The sequence below is a fragment of the Crinia signifera genome, chromosome 7 (genome assembly GCF_055691185.1).
Source record: "Crinia signifera chromosome 7, ASM5569118v1, whole genome shotgun sequence".
NCBI classification, from domain to species: Eukaryota; Metazoa; Chordata; class Amphibia; order Anura; family Myobatrachidae; genus Crinia; species Crinia signifera.
This window is the reverse complement of record NC_139223.1, coordinates 193,019,446-193,040,136: the sequence shown is the minus strand read 5'-3', so window position 1 is coordinate 193,040,136 and position 20,691 is coordinate 193,019,446. Positions and strand designations below refer to the sequence as shown.

The window sequence follows — 20,691 nt, the reverse complement described above, 5'->3', positions numbered from 1 at the left end:
TGGGCTTGTACGAGGTCTGGAGAGAAAGGTTCCCAGAGAGGCGTCAATTTTCGTGTTACTCACCTACATTTAATAATTTTTCAAGAATCGATATGATCTTTTCCTCTAGAGATCTACTTAATAAAATAACACAAATTGAATATCAACCTCGTGGCATATCGGACCATTCTCCACTAGTATTACAAATGGACCCAGAACCTTCCCGAGGTCACCAGTACTGGAGGTTTCAGCCAGTATGGCTGCCTCAGCTTGGTGACTTAGGTGATGTGAGGACGGAAATTGACGGCTTCTTTGGAACAAATATTAACTCTGCTAAACCAGCAATTGTCTGGGAGTCCTTTAAAGCCTTTTTCCGGGGTATAATGATAAAAAAAATCGCACAGGTTAAGGGTATACTCCATAAAACAGCATTGTCACTAGAAGCAAAAATGATTAACCTAGAGCAAAACTATTTGTTAAAACAAACCGAACCTAGTAAACAAGAATGGCTGTTGGCACAACGTGCCTGGGTGACACACTTGCAAGAAATGGCAAAATGTAGGCTTTTAAAGGACTCCCATCAAATCTATCTGAATTCAGATAGAGCAGGGAAACTTATGGCCCACATAGTTAGAGGAGACAAACCCCCAAACGCTATCCCCAAAATATGTACAAATACAGGTGAAATAGTCACTGAGACATCAAAAGTGGTAGACGTTTTTGTGACCCATCTAGCAGAAATATATAAATCCAAAAACACACTGGGGAATGCCGACTGTAATAAATATTTAAACAACTTAGAACTCCCTAGGTTATCTCCCGAAGCTAGTGAATTATTGGAACAACCCATCAGGCTTGAAGAGATCATAGGTGCAATAAGGGGACTTTCGGCCGGCAAGGCCTCAGGGATAGACGGTCTGCCAGTGGAGATATATAAGATATTTGAGGGTACCCTGGCATCAAGGCTATTATATTTCTTTCAAGAAATGGAAAACGAGAACACCCTATCTAAATCTATGACAGAGGCCGTTATAACGGTAATACTCAAAAAAGGGAAAGATCCACTAAGGGCCGAATCATACAGGCCAATATCTTTGTTAACAGTGGATGCAAAGATATTTGCAATGGTTCTAGCAAATAGGCTAAATAATGTAATTGACGAAATTATACATCCAGATCAGACCGGATTTAGGAGGGGTAAGTCCACTGCTATAAACTTGCGCAGGGTATTTACCTACCTACAAACTGGGAAGATCACTAGAACAGAGATAGCCGTGGCCTCATTCGATGCGAATAAGGCCTTTGATTCACTGGAATGGCCATATCTGAAAAATACACTAAAAGCATTCGGCTTCGGCCCTCGATTCATAAATAGGGTTTTTTCCATGTATCAGAGTCCTGCTGCCAGAGTATCTATCAATGGGTTTGTTTCAGAAGCGTTTCCCTTATATCGGGGCACGAGACAGGGTTGCCCACTCTCCCCTACCCTATTTGCAGTGGCTATTGAGCCACTGGCATGCAACCTCAGGAAAAAACTTTTAGACGCACAACTGGGGACTGGGGGGGCGATGGGCAACCTTGTCTCTTTGTATGCCGACGACCTATTGGTGGGTATGTCCAACTATAAGGAAGATCTTCCCCAGGTAATGGCAACCCTTAAGGAATTCGGATCTTATTCGGGTCTGATAATAAACAGGGACAAATCCCACATGATAGTGGATGAAGTGATTGGTATATCGGAGGATATACCTAACGGAGATGGGAACATCCCTAGGGTAGATAAGTTTAATTATCTGGGTGTTGTGATCTCTAAGGACCCGAAAGAGTATGTTACAAGTAATATCGCCCCACTGATTGATGAAATCAAAACAAAATGTAAAAATTGGCTGAAGTTGCCTTTGACAGTTATGGGAAGGGTTAACCTAATAAAGATGATAATTTTACCGAAACTTCTCTATGTACTACAACATTCCCCCATACATATTAGTAACACTGTGTTCAGGAGACTTAACGGTGTGTTAATATCATTCATATGGAGAAATAAACCCCCCAGGATTAAGCTTGCCACACTTATGAGGCCGAGGGAACAGGGAGGACTTGCCTTTCCAGATTTTAAATCATATTATATTGCAGCCCAGCTGGCACATTTGCAGGAATGGCTTAAGGAGTCAGGCCATTCAACCGAATTAAAGATAATGGTCAATGTGACCATTCCAGGTCTTACTCCACTACAGGCCATCCTTGCAAATAAATGTAGTAAAACCTATCCCCAGATCCTAAATCAGGCTATAAAATATGGAGATGGATTAGTAAGGAACAAAACTATAAAGGACTAGATCCAGAAACGACCATTTTCTCACTAACCCCGTTTAAAAAACTAGAAAAACAGCAGGGTAGCCTAACATGGGTTGGGGCCGGTATAAAAACAATTGGCCAAGTTATGGATCAAAACAGAATGAAATCATTTACGCAACTCCAGGAAGAATATGGTTTGTCAAAATCCATGTTCTTCAGGTACCTTCAGATAAGGAGCGCCTTTGAGGATTATAGCAAAAACTCCCCAATTGAAGTGAAGGACAACCCTACAAAATGCCTCATCAGAAAAATGGGTACAAGTAAAACCATCTCGAAATTGTATAAACATATAATATCCATAACACAGATAGATCAGTTAGATTGCCTTTTGATGAAATGGGTTGGAGATATCCCGGAATTATCAAAGGGGGACTGGGAGAAGGCGCTCTCTAATATTAAACTATCAACAAACTCTTTAAGAGTCCAACAAATTCAGTATAATATTATTCACCGAATTTATTTAACTCCGGTTAAAATAAGTAGGTTTTCGGGTAAAGAGGCAGACAGATGCCCAAAATGTGGAGAGGGAGGATGTAATTTTTGGCATCTCATCTGGCAATGTAATCCGGTGCAAAAATTTTGGTATGACATCAGGGCCACAATGATTAGATTGGGAATTCCCCAACAAGAAATCAATCCTACTGCCCTGATATTGGGAGTCTGGTCCAGCACGGGAATGCCCACAGAAATGAAACAGCTGGCCATTAATTTAAGTTCAATAGCTAAGGTCTGCATTGCACGTACTTGGATGGCAAAAAATACACCGGGGATTTTAGAATGGACCAATATGGTTAATAATACTTTTGAACATGAGAAAGAAGTACACATCACAAGAAACAATATAAATACATTCTATAAAACGTGGGGTGAATGGTATCACTCAAAGTACCTTAAAGGAGCACAAAGCACATAAATAAACACAGATTGTCAAATAGTATATATTATCACAAAGGAAATATAACACTAAAATAAAGAATAATAATAATTAAAAAAAATATTATAAAAAAAAAAAAAAAAAAATCCACAAAATCTTAATAGAAAAGGATATAAGTATAAACTTATTGGAATATCACAAGTAAAAGTAAAAATATCACATAAAGGTTCACATAAATAAATTAAAATTTTCATAAATTAAAAAATCACAACACGAAGATACGGTAGTATCAGCCACGATGGGAGAGAATTAGATTGTAATTAAATACAGATCTCATACTAACTTAACCAGGCAGGAATAATACTTGAATAAAGATAAATAATCCCTTATGTCGGTGAAACAAAATAAAACCAAGGGAGACGATTCGGGGTACTGAAGATCGATGAGGGATGGGTAGGGGGGAGGGGGGGCACGTGAAATAATTATAAAGATGCAGAATTTGTTGTTTGTCTTTGTATTTTTGTATTTTTTTTTTCCTCTCTTTTTTTTGTCTTGTTATTCTGTATAAGTGTTGTTTGTATAAAGTCAATATTAAATGTAATGTAAGTAATAAGTAAGTGGAGTAAATGTTGTAGATAAATGTTAAATGGGATGTGATGATGTTATTAAAAGAAAATGTCAAATAAAGATAAATTAAAACCATTTAGGCTGCAATGGTTCCAATTGAAGCAATGAAAAGAGTGTAATTAATGAGTAATGAGTAGAGGAGTGGATTGTATTGTTTTCAGCTGACAGTGGTTCAGGTGCGGAAATACTAATTGGGCGATCTGAATGCCTAGCGCATGACCGAGTGGTGTCCACAAAGTGAAACTTGCTTATGAAGACCGCATATTTCCTGGCTGTTGGTTCGTTTGCAGTCGGTGTTCTATCCGAATGCACGCCTACCAGAATTAGTGCACTCCCTCGTGTACGCCCATGTTTACGCCCAGTTTAGCCCACTTTGAAACTACGCCCCTGTGTACTTTCGAATGACGCCCATATTACGCCCATATTTCACGAGTGAATGCGGTGCACATTTCTGTACGGTATTAGTGAGAATGAGTACGGAGACCGTGCGTGGCACATGCGCATAGCGTTGCCCACGCATGCGCAGACGGCTAAAAAACGCCATCCGAAAGAATTAGGAAATTAACGCATCGACCAGAATAAGGCCCCCTGTTATGTTCATATGTTTGTAAATCCAGTCATAAGGACACAGAGACATGTGAGTTCACCGCTGTGCTGTTTTATTCCATCCAACTCCAGACACACTGCCTCAGGACCACCCACTTCCCAGCATTTCCCTGGTCCTAGGGACTATCAACGAAGATTCAGGCTTACACATATTAGTAAGGGAGTGTCTACAAATATTAGGCATTCTAATACACTAACATCACACCTCCCTCTCTTTCTTCTCCCCCTCTCTCTCTCCTCCCCCTCTCTCTCCTCCTCTCTCTCCCCCCCCTCTCTCTCCTCCACCCTCTCTTTCTCCTCCCTTTCCCCCTCTCCCTTTGTCTCCCACCTGGAGTTGTCTCTCCCAGACTCTCTCCCTCCCTGACATTCTCTCTCACTCTTGCTCATACCCCTCCCTTTCTCTCTTGCTCCTCCCCCTATCTCTCTCTCATCTTTCTCCTCTCTCTTTCTCACATTCCTTCTTTTCCCTGATGACCCTCTCTCAGTGCTCTTAACATGGGGGGGGGGGGTTGCCAATAAGTTCTAGTTACGCCCCTGGCTCCTATCTGTCATTCGTCTAACCCAGCCTGTAACATGACTGACTGGCTGATTGGTTGGCTGTTTATCACTCTCCATTTTAACACTTTTTGAAGCTTGATATATCTGGCCTCTGCCACCTCTGACAGGAGGCTGTTCCACTTATCTACTACTCTTTCTGTGAAGTCATTTTTTTCTTAAATTTCTCCTGAACCTGCCTCTCTCCAGTGTCAGCATGTCCTCGTGTTCTAATACTTCTCTACCTGTGATTCAGATACCTGCAAGCTGCTGCAGGCTGTTTCTGTAGGATAATTCTGTTTTCACAGACTGCAGGCAGACTCAGCCATCAATAGTTAAAGCGCAGAAGCCAGCAGAACGGGTCATGTGCTTAAATGAACAGGTCCTGTGCTTAACTGAATCTACCACACTCTCATTTCTTTAAAAATAAAATAAAAAGATATAGTAGGAAAATGTTAGTTGCATTTTCTATTTTGGGACATAAATCCAAAACGTAAAAAAGATTAAAAACAAACCTGTTTCAGACGAACATTTGTTGATACAATCTGATTTACTTCATCCTTTAAAAACATTAAAAAAACAATATTATATAATGAAAAGCCAATAGGTCACCTTGTTTAGTAAATGATTAGATTAATTAGCCATACCACATTAATAAGCTGAATTAGCTGCAGTCCGACTGTTACCACAACTTTATCACTGAATGTCTCAACCGGACGAACAACTTTGTTGTAGTTTTCAAACAGGTCTCTAATCAGACGCGTTTCATCCTCATAGGAGAGCACATTTCCAGCTGCAGGGATAGAAAATATTTAGAAACAGTATATTTATTACCAGTTTATATATATATATATATATATATATATATATATATATATATATATATATATATATAGCGCATACATATTCTGCAGCGCTTTACGGAGAATATTTGAACATTCACATCAATCCCTGCACCAGCTGAGCTTACAATCTATATTCCCTACCACATGTACACGCACACAGACATTCTAGGGTTAATTTTGTGGGGAGCCAATTAACTTAACAGTATATTTTTGGATTGTGGGAGGAAACCGGAGTACCCAGAGGAAACCCACGCAAGCACAGGGAGAATATACAAACTCTGCCATTTGTTGGTAGGGGGGTATGATAGGGGTGGGAACATGTCATCTGCAGTTTTAAGGAATATTTGAATAGCCCAATTTGTCCTCCACAGTTAAGGATTTAAAAATTTTAGAAACATGCCACATCGGAGGGTACTTTCACCTGTTTTTGGGTAAGTACAAGTATATAAGAAGACTAAGGAACTTTTATTGCCCTTCTCCATCTATTATTATTTATAATGTCCATGTCGACCTTTTGACTGTCGATCTAGACACTGTCGACCTAATGCTTGTGTCAACCTAATTACCTGTCGACCTTGCCTCATGTCGACCTAGAACCATGTTGACCTTTCCCCATGTCGACCCAGTGGTGTCGACCTAATGCTTGTCAACCAGCATGCTGTAGACAAAACGATCCCAACCCTTCCATGGACTGCCATCAATTACTGCTGTGTATGTGACTATTATTCTAATCATTGGGATCAGCATCTTCCAAACAAGCATGTGTCCAACTCTGTAGGTGCAGGGATGGTCACCAACGCCCACATAATAAAAAAAAAAAAAAATCCCTTAATCTTTTATTATAAGTTATTGACAGATAGCTCCTATAGAGAAATGATCTTAAACATCTACCATCATGGTTTCTTGTCCTCTAATCTCCATTATGGGACTCTCAGATATTGTGGATAGTCACTTTCACAGAGAAGATCAATAAAATGATAAATGATAGAATATGTGAATTAAAAAAAAGTTTGATTAAACACTTTTCTTTGCATTCACATATTCTATATAATGTTTTTTCAAAGTAATGTTCTCTATTTTTTTTTATAATAAATTAAATAAAAGTTAAGTATTGCTGAAATATTTACATAGAGTGCATTATAAAAATCTCATCTTCTTTGTTTTTTGGATAACTTGCTTTACCCGTATACTGTAGCTGCTAACTGTGTGCCTAGGCACCCTGGGGTACCTTGTGACTCTTGCATGGGTGCCACAGGGGGATGCGGTCATTTGGTCTACAGCATGATGGTCGACAGTCATTAGGTCGACACCATTAGGTCAACATTGAAACAGGTCAACATGGGTCTAGGTCGACATGGGAAAAGGTCGACAGTGTCCAGGTCAAAAGGTAATTAGTTCGACAGATCATTAGTGGACAGTGTCTAGGTTGACAGTCAAAATGTCGACATGGGGGTTTTCGCTGTTTTTTGAGCTGACATGTGCCGACAGGTGGTATTTCATGCCCTACCATCCACTAGGCCCTAGTCGGCACATGACGGGCGTGGTGGGAGAATAAAATAGTGTGTCAAGCATAGCAAGGCACCGTGCTCGACGCATGGCGAGTGCAGCGAGCCAGGCGAGGGGATGCGGTGCACTTTAAACTGTGTCCATGTCGACTGTGTTGACATTCAGGTAAAAAAAACAGTGAAAAACCCCATGTCGACCTTTTGATTGTTGACCTAGACATTGTCGAACTAATGACCTGTCGAACTAACGACCTTTCGACCTATAACTATGTCGACATTTTCCCATGTCGATCTAGACCCATGCCGACCTAATGGTGTCGACCTAATGACTATCGACCATCATGCTGTAGACCAAATGATCCCAACCCGCCACAGGTTGGTGGTCCAGAACCAAATTAAATTATTTGTGGTCATAGAGATAGGTAATACCAATGCTAGTAGCTGCCAATAAAATAACACATAACTGACACTAAGGGGGGAATTTACTAAGCTACAATCGTAAAAAAATAGGTGTTTCGTATACAAAAATACACCTATTTTTTAAGAATTCATATTATCGGGATTTACTATCCCGAAAATACGTAAATTCGTATAGGAATGTATACACCATCGACAGAATAGGAATCACCAATTAAAAAGAATGGGGATTCATAATTTATTAAACCGCTAAATAGCGGTAAATGGCCGCTAATTGCCAGCCAAATATGCCAGGAAAATACACATTTTCCAGGCGTATTTTTTAGAAGCCTGCTCCTGAGTGGCCGCTAGGCACCACTAGCCGGCCAATAGCGGCATTCGTGAGGAGGAGCCGCACAATGTAAACAAAGACAGTGTGCAGTCCCTTCCTCAAGTTCAGCTTGGATCGGGGTACGGTTTGTTATTTTGCCAAGACGCGGGGATGCCTACATGGACAGAAGCAGACTGATCTACACCGGAGGACCCTTATAAGTATAATTTCCTTCCACAGGTACCCCTATGGATTTCTTCAGGACGGATGGACGGCTGACCGGTCAGGGGGATAATGTTTTGGCCGCGAGACCTTATATAATAAGTATCCCCCAGCTGTGACATTACCCTGCTGGCTGTTTTTCTTATTTATTTAAATTTCTTTTTTACACTGCAGCCTGCACGATCACACTGATCCATGCAGGCTGCCTATATGAATTTGTATTTAGCGGGCGTATATACGGCCGCTAAATACGAATGCATACGCCATCGGAAAATACAAAGCAGTCGTATTTGACTGCTTTGTAAATTCCCCTCCGGAATACCAATTTGCATACGGCTATAACAGTCGTATGTATTCATATTTATTCGTAATAATTCGAAAAATCGTATTCTTAGTAAATTTCCCCCTAAGAATGATAGGAGGCATAATTTACTTAATTCAATATTTTTGTCCAAATTTCTCAATAAAAACTTTTGTCCTTGGGATTAAAAAGATGCTGATCCTCTAGGGCGCCGTGATCCAAGAAAGTTTGGGAAGCACTTGGTTAAAGAGATGTCAGCGCCACCTACTGATATAGTCTGGTACTTTAGTAGCATTACTGTGCTCTGTGCTCTGCATCTCCAAGTTTGTATTACTTACAAGATAGAATTATTTATTAATAGTTTGTTATATAGCACAGCAAATTCCGCTGCGCCTTACAAAGGGAAGCAGTGATAAAACAAACTGTAGTTTCAGACAGTCAAAAAGGTCGGAGGGCCCTGCTCGCAAACCTATGTCACTCACTTGGCACACACAGAAGATTAAAACAACTACCATTAAAGAGTGGACAAAACCTTGTACCTGACTATAACCGCATTGTACCTGACTATATGAAGCATTGGGGTGATTCAGACCAGCTCGGAGCGGGACCAATTTGGTCCTGCAGCTGATGGTGGGCGTCTGTGCATGTTCAAAACCCCTGTGCGAATACCTTTGCACTCACAGGGCTGGAGCAGAGGAACGACCAATGTTCGGCCGAGCTGCGGGCAGCGTTTACCTGTTCGCTAGGCTGTGAACCTACGCAGCCTAGCGAACAGGTCTTAATCGCCCCCATGTTCATTATCATATCTCAACAGTCTGCTGCAGTGAGCACTTAGCACCTTGGCCCTGATTCAGGATCGCTCGCTAAGCAGCGGTTGATCGCTCGCTAAGCAGCGGTTGATCGCTCGCTAAGCAGCGGTTGATCGCTCGCTAAGCAGCGGTTGATCGCTGCTTAGCAAGCGGCTTAATGCTGCCTGGCAGAACACACCTCCGAATCCCCTCGGTACCATGTGAGGGGATGTACACAAACACATCCCGGCGCATGCGGCCGGAGACAGAAATCATTTGATGGTCGCCAACCACTAAATAATTTCTCTCCCCTTTGGAAATAAACGTCTGTCTAAACTCACTTTTATTTCCATCAGAATCTGCTGAAGAGTCATGGGACATCAGCCAGTAGGCATCGGCCCACCTGCGTTGTCATGGTAACGGCCATAAAACGCTGGGAGTTTCCCTGCTCCAGCCCCTGCCCACCTCCCTCCCCTACACGTGCGGACGCCTCAGCGACTGTGATAGTCGCCGAATGCGTTCATACAGGGGCCCTGCACATGAGCAGAGATGCCCCACCAGTCCCCCGCGCGAATACGCTGGGGAACGATCACTTATGAATCAGACCCTTTATACATTTCCAATGTATGTATGTTTCTGAGTACTAATGCTTCCGGTTCTGAATACCGCAGACAATTTGTGAACCGTGTACAGGTCTGTACTTTTTGGGTTGTGTCCCTCCAGATAAAGAGACCACCTGATGAGCCTCATATTATACATCCGTCCAGTAAAAGTCCTCACCCTATACTATATTTGAAGATGTTACATTACATTGTTTATTGGTAATTGGATTTTATGATTGAGTAAAAGGAACATTAAATGAGACCGTCTATCTTTCTATAGGTTATAACATATGGAGGCCTTTAAAAGGCAAAGAAAAAGAAGGGAATTAATGTTTTTAACCCTTTGTGTGTTTCACCCCTAACCACCTGCACACAGTCCCTATTCTCACCATTGCAATACACACAGGGGGTTATTCTGGTTGATTCGCTCGGATGCGAATTTGCATCCTTGCGAGTCAACCGGATCAAGCCTTGCGAATGGTGGTACGCCGGCCCACTATTCGCACGGAGCGTACGTTCGCACGGCATAACATAAACATCCATTCGCAGCCTGCGGAGAAACACCCACATCATTCGATGGTCGCTGACCATCGAATGATGTGGAACGTGCACGCAGATCCTAGGTTGCTCAGAGCAATATTAGATCTGCGTGCACATTCTGCGGGCACCTGCATCATCGGCCCATTAGCATGGGAACGCCCATGAAACGCTGGGCGTTCTCTTATTCTAATGGGCCGCCCTCCCCTGGCAAGGATGGGAGCGTGCACCTGCCGGGCAGTTTGTTCGCCATGGCCGCATTCGCATGAAACAAAGACAAAACATTGGCCCCACGTGAACGCAGGTGACCGTGTGAACGGACCTAACTATGGTCCAATATCTGTACAGGTCCATTTCCCTACAATCATTTAAAGACTATCACATCAACATATTTTAAAGGTTTTAGTAACTCATTGTACAGATGTAGCCCTCTTCATTCTTGCAGGGGCTGGCGATTCTGGCGCGGGTCCCTGCTGCCTCCCCCGCCGTCGCCGCCGGTCCCCCTCGCCGGCCCAATCCCCCCTTAACCCTGCCCGTCTCCCTGAAGCGGAGACGGGCAGGGACCCTATGCACCGCCGTCGCCAGACTGGGACGCGCATGCATGTGAGATGCACGCGCGTCCCAGCCCCTATTGCCGGAGCTCGCCAGAGAAGGGGATCTGGCGGGCGCCCGGCAAGGATGAAGAAGGCTACATCTGTAAATGCATAAATAAAAGGCAGGTACATAAAAGACCATATAGAAATATAAGCACCTACATGTAAGTTTTGCAGTGTCCACATTAGTTTGGCAAAATAAATAGACACCTAGAAAATGGTGCTGAAAACATTCCAATTGCATATTTTATCTGACAATTTTACACATCGTTGTAGCTGCCAATGGTCCAACATTTCCGGGAGCAGTCCCAGTTGTTAATATGTCTTAACGGAAATTTCTGCCATGAAAATGACGTTTTATTTCGCAATTTGGGTCAACTGTTCCTTTTATCCTGTATTGCATATTAAATTCCATTTCCCCTGTATGTTGTTATTCTTTGGGCTTTGTCGGTTACAATTTTCTTTAAAGATGAACATTTAAAATGTGACCATGTGATAATGTATATTATAGTACACAAAGACCTGGCGTATATAATGTGTATGAAATACATACGCCAGCCGGCAGCGCATTTTCACTGGGAATTTTTTAGAAGTATCGGAAATGATAAATTTAATCCACTGTCCGGCTGCCAAGGGACAAGTATACCAAATAAATACCCACAATAGCACAACATGTAAAGTATTTCCCAATATGACACTGACTATTGTCTGACACAGATGCTATAATGGAGATTGTCAGCCTGAGATCAGTATATATAAACTATACTTACATTAGTTTCTAGTTGTAACCTATGCAATATACTGTATGAATCAATCAACATATTACACATTAGAATTGATTGATTGTATCTAAAAAACAACAAAAACAATCAACAGAACAGACATATACAGTACATTATAATGGATCGATTGTATCTAAAAGAACAAACAACAGAACAGACGTATTATACATTATAATAGTGTAATCAGGTATCTCAGATAAATAGTGTATAAAATAGAAAATAATCAATGTACCTGACTGTAAGAGGAAAATAAGGCATGGAATAATCAAATCCATTTCCTTCCTCTTCTCCCAGCTCTGTTACGCTTTGGTTTGAAGCCGGGAATGATGAAATTTCAGACTCTTGAAACTTGTCTGGAGTGTGGTGGGACTGACCAGCTTCCGGTCCCAGAGGTTGGAATCTAGTGGGCTATTATTGCTCTGCACCTGTTCACTGGGACAGCTGAGCTTCTCGGAGCTCGTACACATCATTCAGCAGTCATTTCTCTTGCAAATCATGGCTTCAAGTACTGTTGCAAGAGTTTAAAGCTCACTCATACAGTATATACTATACCTGCTCTGGAACAGAAGCATTGGAATGCATTCTATTGTATTACAGGTTGAGTATCCCTTATCTGGAATGCTCGGGACCACAAGCATTTTGGGTAAGGGATTTTTTCGGATTTTGGAATATATTTTTTTTTTACAAACTCACCTCGTCCCCTGGTGGTCCCCCGATGTCCTGTCCACTGTGTTCCACAGTGGTCTTCAGGATCCTCTTCAGCGGCATCTCCGGTCCCAAGGGTGCATTGCGCTGGTGCGCCCACGCAATGCACCCCTGGGACCGGAGATGCAGCTGAAGAGGATCCCGGAGGCTGCCGTGGACATAGGGAGAAGGTAAGTATGAAAAAAGGGCCGGAGGGGGGCAAACAAAAAAACTCAGAAATATTTTGAAAAACCACGGTTTTCGGAATATTTCGGGTTTTGGAATACATGGATAAGGGAGACACAACCTCTACTATCGTCTTTTTTTATATGGTGCTACAACATTTCTGCAGCACCTCACAAAGTACATAAACAACTGCGCAATACAAGAAAACTGCGTCCTACACTTCAAGACAATATATGACAAGTACATGGTATGTAACCAATGCTGCAATGCCGAGATAAGCATCAGGGTGGCAAAAACCAAAGGTTAGGTGCACTATCATAGGGAATATGGAGTAGGAGAAAGTCTAGGAAAAGCACACAAGGAGAGAGCTCACATTCCAAAGGGGAGGAGCAGACAGGAGTGACACAGATGGGGTAGAAATTAGCATAAACAGAGGATCAGAGATGCCTGGATTTGGTAAAGAAGTGAGTCTTCGGAGCCCATTTAAAGTTTTCTAGAGAGGTGAAGAGTCTGATATGGAGAGCTAGAGAATTCCAGAGGTAGGGAGCACAACAGCCAAAATCTTGGAGGCAGCATTGGGAGGAAGTAACGAGCTGGAGTGAAGAGGGCGGGAGGGAGTATAAAGCTTGAGGGGCCCTTTTACTATTGGGATCCTACTGACCAGGAGTGCATTGCAATATGTGATCCTATGGTCTGGAGGGATCACATGTATCTGTATGTAGGATTCCCTCCTACATACATTCATGGTTATCTAATATTTGCGTCTAGTCCCCGAATCGTGTGTTTCTGCGGAATTGGCCGCAAACATGCAATAGTAAATGGGCTCCTGAAAGAGAGGAGATGTGAATATAGTACGTTTGGAGAGTAAGATGAGCGGGGCAGCAACACTGTGGATAGTTTGGAGATTACAGTAGGCCAATCTGGAGATGACCAGTGAGTGGATGAGGGTCTTGGTAGCATCATGAGTGAGAAAGGGTCTGATCCTGGAAAGATGTCTGAGATAGAAACAGTGGGACTCAGAGAGTTGCTTAATGTGTTATTGAAACAGTCTACTCCCCACCACACCATAGTCCCCCACATCAGGGCCATAGTTAAGGTGGTGCCTTGCAAACAGCATGAGAAGAGCCTGCTTGCAGGCATAGACGTATATGTAGTAAGCTTTGGAGAGTAATGAAGCAGAGAGGGATAAAGTACCCACCAATCAGCTCCCAGCTGCCATGTTACAGGCTGTGTTTGAATAAGGACAGTTTGGTAGTTCCCCCCTCTCCACTTTATCACTCTCCAAGGCTTATTTCATCGACACCATCATAACAAATCTTGCCATCCCTTGATCCCTATGTCAGTGTTTGGATTGAGAGGATCTCTACACCACCCAACGGCTATTGCCACCATTCAATAAAGAATTAGTAAGTTGTACCAGGTTGTCTCCAGACTTGTATGCAATAGGGGGGTAGGGGAAGGGGAATTAGGAGTCCGCACACACTTAAATTTGAGAATATCCCCTGAATCTTATTTAGGGGCTGGCCTTTAAATGTTGTTTATTAGGCAGCGGGTGCTATCCGGGCAATAGGTTTGGAGTACAGGTTCAAAAAGAGAAAGAATTGCACTGTGGATGCACACCTTAAGAGAAGAATATTTCAAAAAGGAATAGAAATATTCTATTTTTTAAAACTTTAAACTTTATTAATTTTGTTCAGGGTAAAAAAGGGAGATGAACAACCTGTCAGGATTTTTTAACATATAGAATCCGTGTGGTGGTCTCCCCTAGTTGCTTGTGAAATTTTCAAAAAGAGTTTAAAATGCACATACAAACATACAACATATAGGGCCTTATTCTGGTTGGTGCGGCCGGGCCGTACGCGTACGTTCCGGGATTTTTTATGATCTGCGCATGCGTACATTCGCTAATGCGCAGGCGCGAACACAACACAACGCTTACGGACGGGTCTCTACGTGCGAAAAAACCTGTACGGGCATTGGGGGCGGCATAGGGGCGTGATAAGGGGAGCGGCCGAAATAATGAGGGAAAATGGGCGTAAATATGGGCGTACACGGGGGTGTGCACCAAAAATGAGCGGTGCTACTACCGCACGATCGCCTAAAGCACCGTTCATTTCGGACACAAAACAGGCGGCTGCCAACCGCCAGCTCAGACCACCCCTACAGATACCGCATGCCAGCGTGCGCCTGGGTTTGCTAATTAACGCTGATTACTACTCAAACACATACACCTGAATGTAATAAGCAATGCTGCAGTCTATTAAGTCCAAACCATGATTTCACTACCTGCAAGCCACACACAGCACTCAAACACATTGGAAGCTTATCTTTCTATACTTCTCTACATTTAAAGGTTTGTTTAATTTAAGGTAAGAATCTTTTTAAGACCTGCTTATATATGCTAAGGTAGGTATTTGCTAAACAGTTATACACATTCACTACGTGCTTTCATAGACTTTACACAGTAGCACACTCAATCTACACAAGTCGACATGTGTCAACGTGTTCACTCTAATACAAACATAGGTTTTGTATTTATGATACAATAACATAAACCACATCTAACACCTACAAAGGATGTTTCAGCAATGTTTTAAGCCCATGCCCACTATTTTGCACACAATCTTTGTATAGTACCCAAAATACAGAACTGTACCACTATCTGATCTGCTATGAATTGGATTTGACTACACTCTGGATGTAAGATGCCACCAATCACATTATTGCACTCACATCTCTCTAACAAATGATTCCTACATCTGCTTATGACACTGTAAAATCATATATATTTAAAAAGTTATACATGTTTGTTCACAAGCAATTTTCTCATGTTTGGCCGATTCACACATCTTTTTTAAAGGAGGACACATATGCATTCCTACACAAATGTACCTTTTGACCCTTGTTTGTCTGCCTCACCCACTCCATGAGGAAAGCATTGTTCTGGACCTGCTTTTACCTACTACTGTAGGAGCTACCTCACCTGCACACAAACTGCTTTTCTCGCCTTGGACGGAGACTTTTGCTCTCAAAAAGCGAGCAACCCTATTCAATGTGCACTTCTCGACGTCTTTCTGAGTGATTTTCGCCGTGTCTCTCCGTGTAGCAATTCTCCATCATTTCATGGAGAAGTGGAATGAGAACTTTTTAAATAAAAGGTTTTTTTTGTTTTAATTTTGGTGTAAAAAAATCAACAATTTTAATCTGAGAAGGGGCATGCTATTTTTATTCATGTGCTTATAGCACATGAATATATATTTAATAAAAAAAATATATATATATATATTTTTTTTTTACACAGAGCAGCCAGCAGGGGGCCGGGAGCCGAGCCGCTCATTAGATATTCATATATTCACTGCACCCGATCATTACATATGCACGATCGGGTGCAGTGAATACCCGACCTCCTGTTGGCTCTCCGGGGGGGGGGGGCAGCCTGTGCTGCCTGGCTCCCGGGGAGCCCACCTCCCCCCCACAAACGTTCTGGGGCAGGCAGGGAGACTTCCATCTCCCTGCCTGCTGCCGTCCTCAGGCTCCCTGCGGAGTCACCTCATACGCCGGATTGGCTGATACTATCTAAAGTGCCGTGGCAGAGAATCTCCAAACATGGAGAATCTCCGCAAAAACACGGCGAGTGCATGGCGAGCGAAAAAAAAACGCTCGCCATGCACGGAGAATATTTTCATTGAATACGGCCCATAGTCTGTGACATGCCAGGTAGGAGCTGATTGGCTGGTGGTTTATCACGCACCATTTTATAACTTTTGAAGCTTAGTGCATCTGGCCCGGTGTGTGTTACTGTTTGTATCTGTGTTTTTAAGTTATCTATGAATATAAAACAAGGAGTGAGCTGGCTGCTGAAAGTAGTGAGAGCACCACACAGTGACACACACAAAAAATAAAACATTGGAAAATTGAGAAAAACATCGAGGGAGAAATCTAGTGATGTTGAGGAAACATTGGTTCCTTAACATTGCAGGGTTAAACATCGAACATTGAAAGCATAAATCCGATGTTACCGATTAAACATCATATGATTACCAATCCCTACTCTGGGGACGGGTATAGCATGGCATATACTGCTTATACTGAATATAATTTGCCCATGTTCCCTCATGTACAGTGTAGGGCCCGCTGCCCTGCCAGCATACTGTCCAGGGGCTGGCTTGCAACTTTCAGCCCAGGTGGCAGCACAAAGTAGTGGCCCACCGCCCGCCCCACCCAGCAGCATCTCTAAGGTGTACCTTCTACCCAGGGCCGACTCAAGCCTTATTTGTTAGGTAAGCGAATAAATATTTTGGCGCCCCTCACTGTTTATATTGTGGGTGGAGCTACAATGTGGGCCAGGCAACAATTGGTGCATAAACCTAACACACAGGATGAGCCAAAACACACTTTGCCACAAGGAATGAGCCAAAATTCAGGGACAGTGACGGCGGAGACCTGGGGGTACAGTGACAGCTGGGGCACAGGGACAGGATTCGATTCTAGATCATAGTGTAGCCGAATCCGTGATCAGATTGGATTATTAAAATGTACACGTTATTTGATTTGAGCATATAGGGCCTGATTCATATTTGTACATAAACCGATGGCGTATCTACAAATCAGATGTTTGGAGATCTGCACAGATGCAAGAACTGTTCTTCACATTTGCATAACAGGTCTTGCAATTTTGCCTCTGTCAGCTGCAGCATGAATAACATTCTGCAGTGTTTGGGGGTAGGGCAACCAAATTCATTCTTTAAAATGGTGGAGCCTCGCCCTGTTTTGTTAAACAGGCCAGGCCCAGCTTACACTATGTAGTCATTCATACCAATTAGTGTATATATTACGACTCACAGGTAACCACCACATTCTGGGTGAGGCAATTCATCAATGTCTGCATTCATCCTGCATATAGATAAAGAGACCACAAATGGCTCCATTATGTTGGTGATTCTTTTCAAGGCAAACATTATTGCATTGCAGGACTTTTACCTTGATATCCAGTGTATTGTCATCTTGGCATTCTTGAGGCCCATACACACTGGGGGACTTTGAGTTGAAAGCAGCTTAGTTTGTCGCATATGCAGTGCGAAGGCGGGAGCCTTGCACCAAACGGCACTAGCCTTCGCTCACTACTCACAGGGAGAGTGACACTTCGGGGGAGTGCCCTGGAAAACGTTAGTAACGGCCTCCTTCGCAATGCCGAGTGAGGCAAGACCTTACTCAACACCGCCAGCAGGGGAAAATCATTACATCAGGGTTGCCGACTTTTAAATGCTCCTTTCCGGGAGAAGCCCGGAGAGGAGACTTTCCTTACCCGATTGGGGGCGGGGCTTGACTGTGACGTCATTAAGCCCCGACCAGTTACCGGAAATAGGATACATGACTGATCTCCATGGAGGGGGCGGGGCACAATCGTGTCATTTTAGCTCCGCCCCCTCCTCTGAGACCCGCGGATTGCGGCATTTACATGCTCAGGTGGGTCCCAGGGGGCTCAGGTGGGTCCCTCAGATTCCGGGAGGGTTGACCACCCTTCCGGGGGGCCGGGAGGGGGACCCGATTTTCGGGAGACTCCCGGGAAATCCAGGAGGGTCGGCAATTATTTACCCCCTGTGTGTTAATGGCTGTGAACGTATTTGCACCCGTGCTGTGTACTATATATATGCAGGGGCTTATTTAGGGATGATGGCGCCCCTAGGCACAACAATAATGTTTACTAAGTAGGACAGTTTATAGGGGCAATATCTGCATGTCCTATCCATTTACACTCTATTTAAGATGGAATATAGTACAGTACAATGGATATTTTGCAGTGATTGGTACATTTTGGACTGACAGTACCATCACAGGCATCCAAGTGCCGCCCCCAAACATGTGCCGCCCCTAGGCACGTGCCTCACGTGCCTAATGGGAAATTCTGCTCTGTATATATGCACTATAAATAATAATAGACAATAATGCTTCCATGGGAACTGAATGTATTATTATTATATCACAAATGGTATCATTCTGATAAGGATGTAATTATACTTTGTCATCTAGGTGGAAGATGAAGGAAGTACACAGGCTAGGTACACTCCTGGGTGACTGGCTGTTGTGCTGACTGAACGACCAATTCAAGTAAGCATATACACTTAGTGATCAGTCTGCTTGATGTGTTATCTTCAGGAAAAGGCTCAGGGGCTGCAGCACAGTTCAAAATTCAAATAGGGAAGCCAGACCCACTGCCACAACTGCCATTCCAAATTGGCTCACTTGCAGTGGGGGTGGCTCCCCTATTTGAATTTTGGACTGTACTGCCGCCCCACCCCTGGATCCACCACTGCTTATCTTGTGCGTGCATTTTAATTTTCCTGGCAAAGTTGTGATGGCAGTCTCAAGTGTACGGGGGACCAGCGGCTTGCCCGCTCAAGGTGTATGGGCAATGGCTGTGCTGTACAACCGATACAATATATCTGTCTGACGTTCACTCACATATCAGGTGTACAAACCCACTGACCAGTTGGCAATATATAACCCATAATCTATCCAGCGTAAGAAGGATTTGTTCGATGTTTCTCTTTGAGGAATCTTCTACCATTTTCCTAAATATCATTAAGAAGACTTTGGCGTTTTCTCCAATCCTGACAACTAATAGTTACGGACCTTACCCAAATTCTGTAACTGACCAGATATTTCTTATATATTTAGCCAGATCCGTCAGTCAAAGCAGTGTAGCAAACGGTGGGCGGGGTTCCACGGGTGATTGACAGGCCCGTCCACCGTTAGCCACACTGCAAAACCTGGCCACTTCCGTTCTACACACCACCCCCCTTGGCCTCAGTTCTCCACACCAGCTCACACACAATCCGCCCCCTCCTCGGCCAACAACCCCGCCCCACGGCTACACACCGCGCCCCCCCCCACACACACACACACATCATCCGGCCGGCACACAACCTCCCACACTACCCACCCCCTCCAAGCCCAACACCCCCCCTATGGCCGCCCATACACGAGCAGCCCCAAGGCTACACACCGTGCTCCCCCCGACCATACACTGCCACCCCCCCCGGCTACACACCGCGCGCCCCCCCCCTCACTCTCATAACAGATGTAGTTGCTAACGATCAAGGGAAAGTGGGCGGGATCTGGGCGGAGTGCGGACTCCTGCGCCCGGAGCAAGGGGGGAGAGAGGCAGCTGGAGGGTAAAAGATGTCAGCAGCACGGGGTGCAGGTGGGCAGCAGCACGGGGGCGCAGGTGGGAGAGACCTGCTCTCCGCACAGCGCCGTTCCCCGCCAGCAGCAGCAGCAGCACGGGGGCGCAGGTGGGAGAGACCAGCTCTCCTCTCCGCACAGCGCCGGTCCCCGCCAGTAGCAGCAGCAGCACGGGGGCGCAGGTGGGAGAGACCTGCTCTCCTCTCCGCACAGCGCCGGTCCCCGCCAGCAGCAGCACGAAGACTGCCATGTGCTGGCCACCCTAACCTGCGCTCTCACTGCTGCCAGGGAGAGGAGGGAGCAGCACCAGCAGCAGCGCATAAGGAGGACGCTGTAACAGCACAGCACAGCAAAGGGGGCCTTATACACAGCCCTCACCCAGCTCCAGCACATAACTGCCCCCCAAACAACACTTCCACCCCCTCAGCAAGCACCACTCCCCCTCTCAGCGCAAACACCGCCATACCCCCCGCCCCACCGAAGCACAGCACGGCCACACCCGCACCCCCTTCACCACTAAGCCTGCATCTCCCTCGGCCCGTCCTCACCACCCCTTCCAGCACTACACGCCCTGATACTAGCTGCCCCCCCCTGCCCTCACTGTCGGAGATCCCGTCCCCCACACCCGCCAGCATCACTCACAGACGCACAGCATTGCCGTGCGCCCGCCGCTGGCACCTTCTTTACCCAGCCAGCCAACCAGTGCCTTCGCTCCGTCGGAGGAGCCGCCCCCCCCACACCCGCCCGCATCTGTCACAG

At 44.5% G+C, this 20,691-nt stretch overlaps 1 protein-coding gene across 1 annotated transcript in view; it reads right to left on the bottom strand.

The window, feature by feature from the left end:
* Positions 1–12,152, bottom strand: part of LOC146019691 (acetylcholine receptor subunit alpha-1-B-like) — a 34,512-nt gene extending 22,360 nt beyond the window's left edge. Inside the window, exons 1-3 of the mRNA XM_083152170.1 lie at positions 12,110–12,152; positions 5,623–5,768; positions 5,491–5,535 (exon numbers count right to left, since the gene is read on the bottom strand). Coding sequence (XP_083008296.1) covers positions 5,491–5,535; positions 5,623–5,768; positions 12,110–12,152 — 234 coding nt within the window. The remainder of the gene's footprint in view (positions 1–5,490; positions 5,536–5,622; positions 5,769–12,109) is intronic.
* Positions 12,153–20,691: the final 8,539 nt, after the last annotated feature.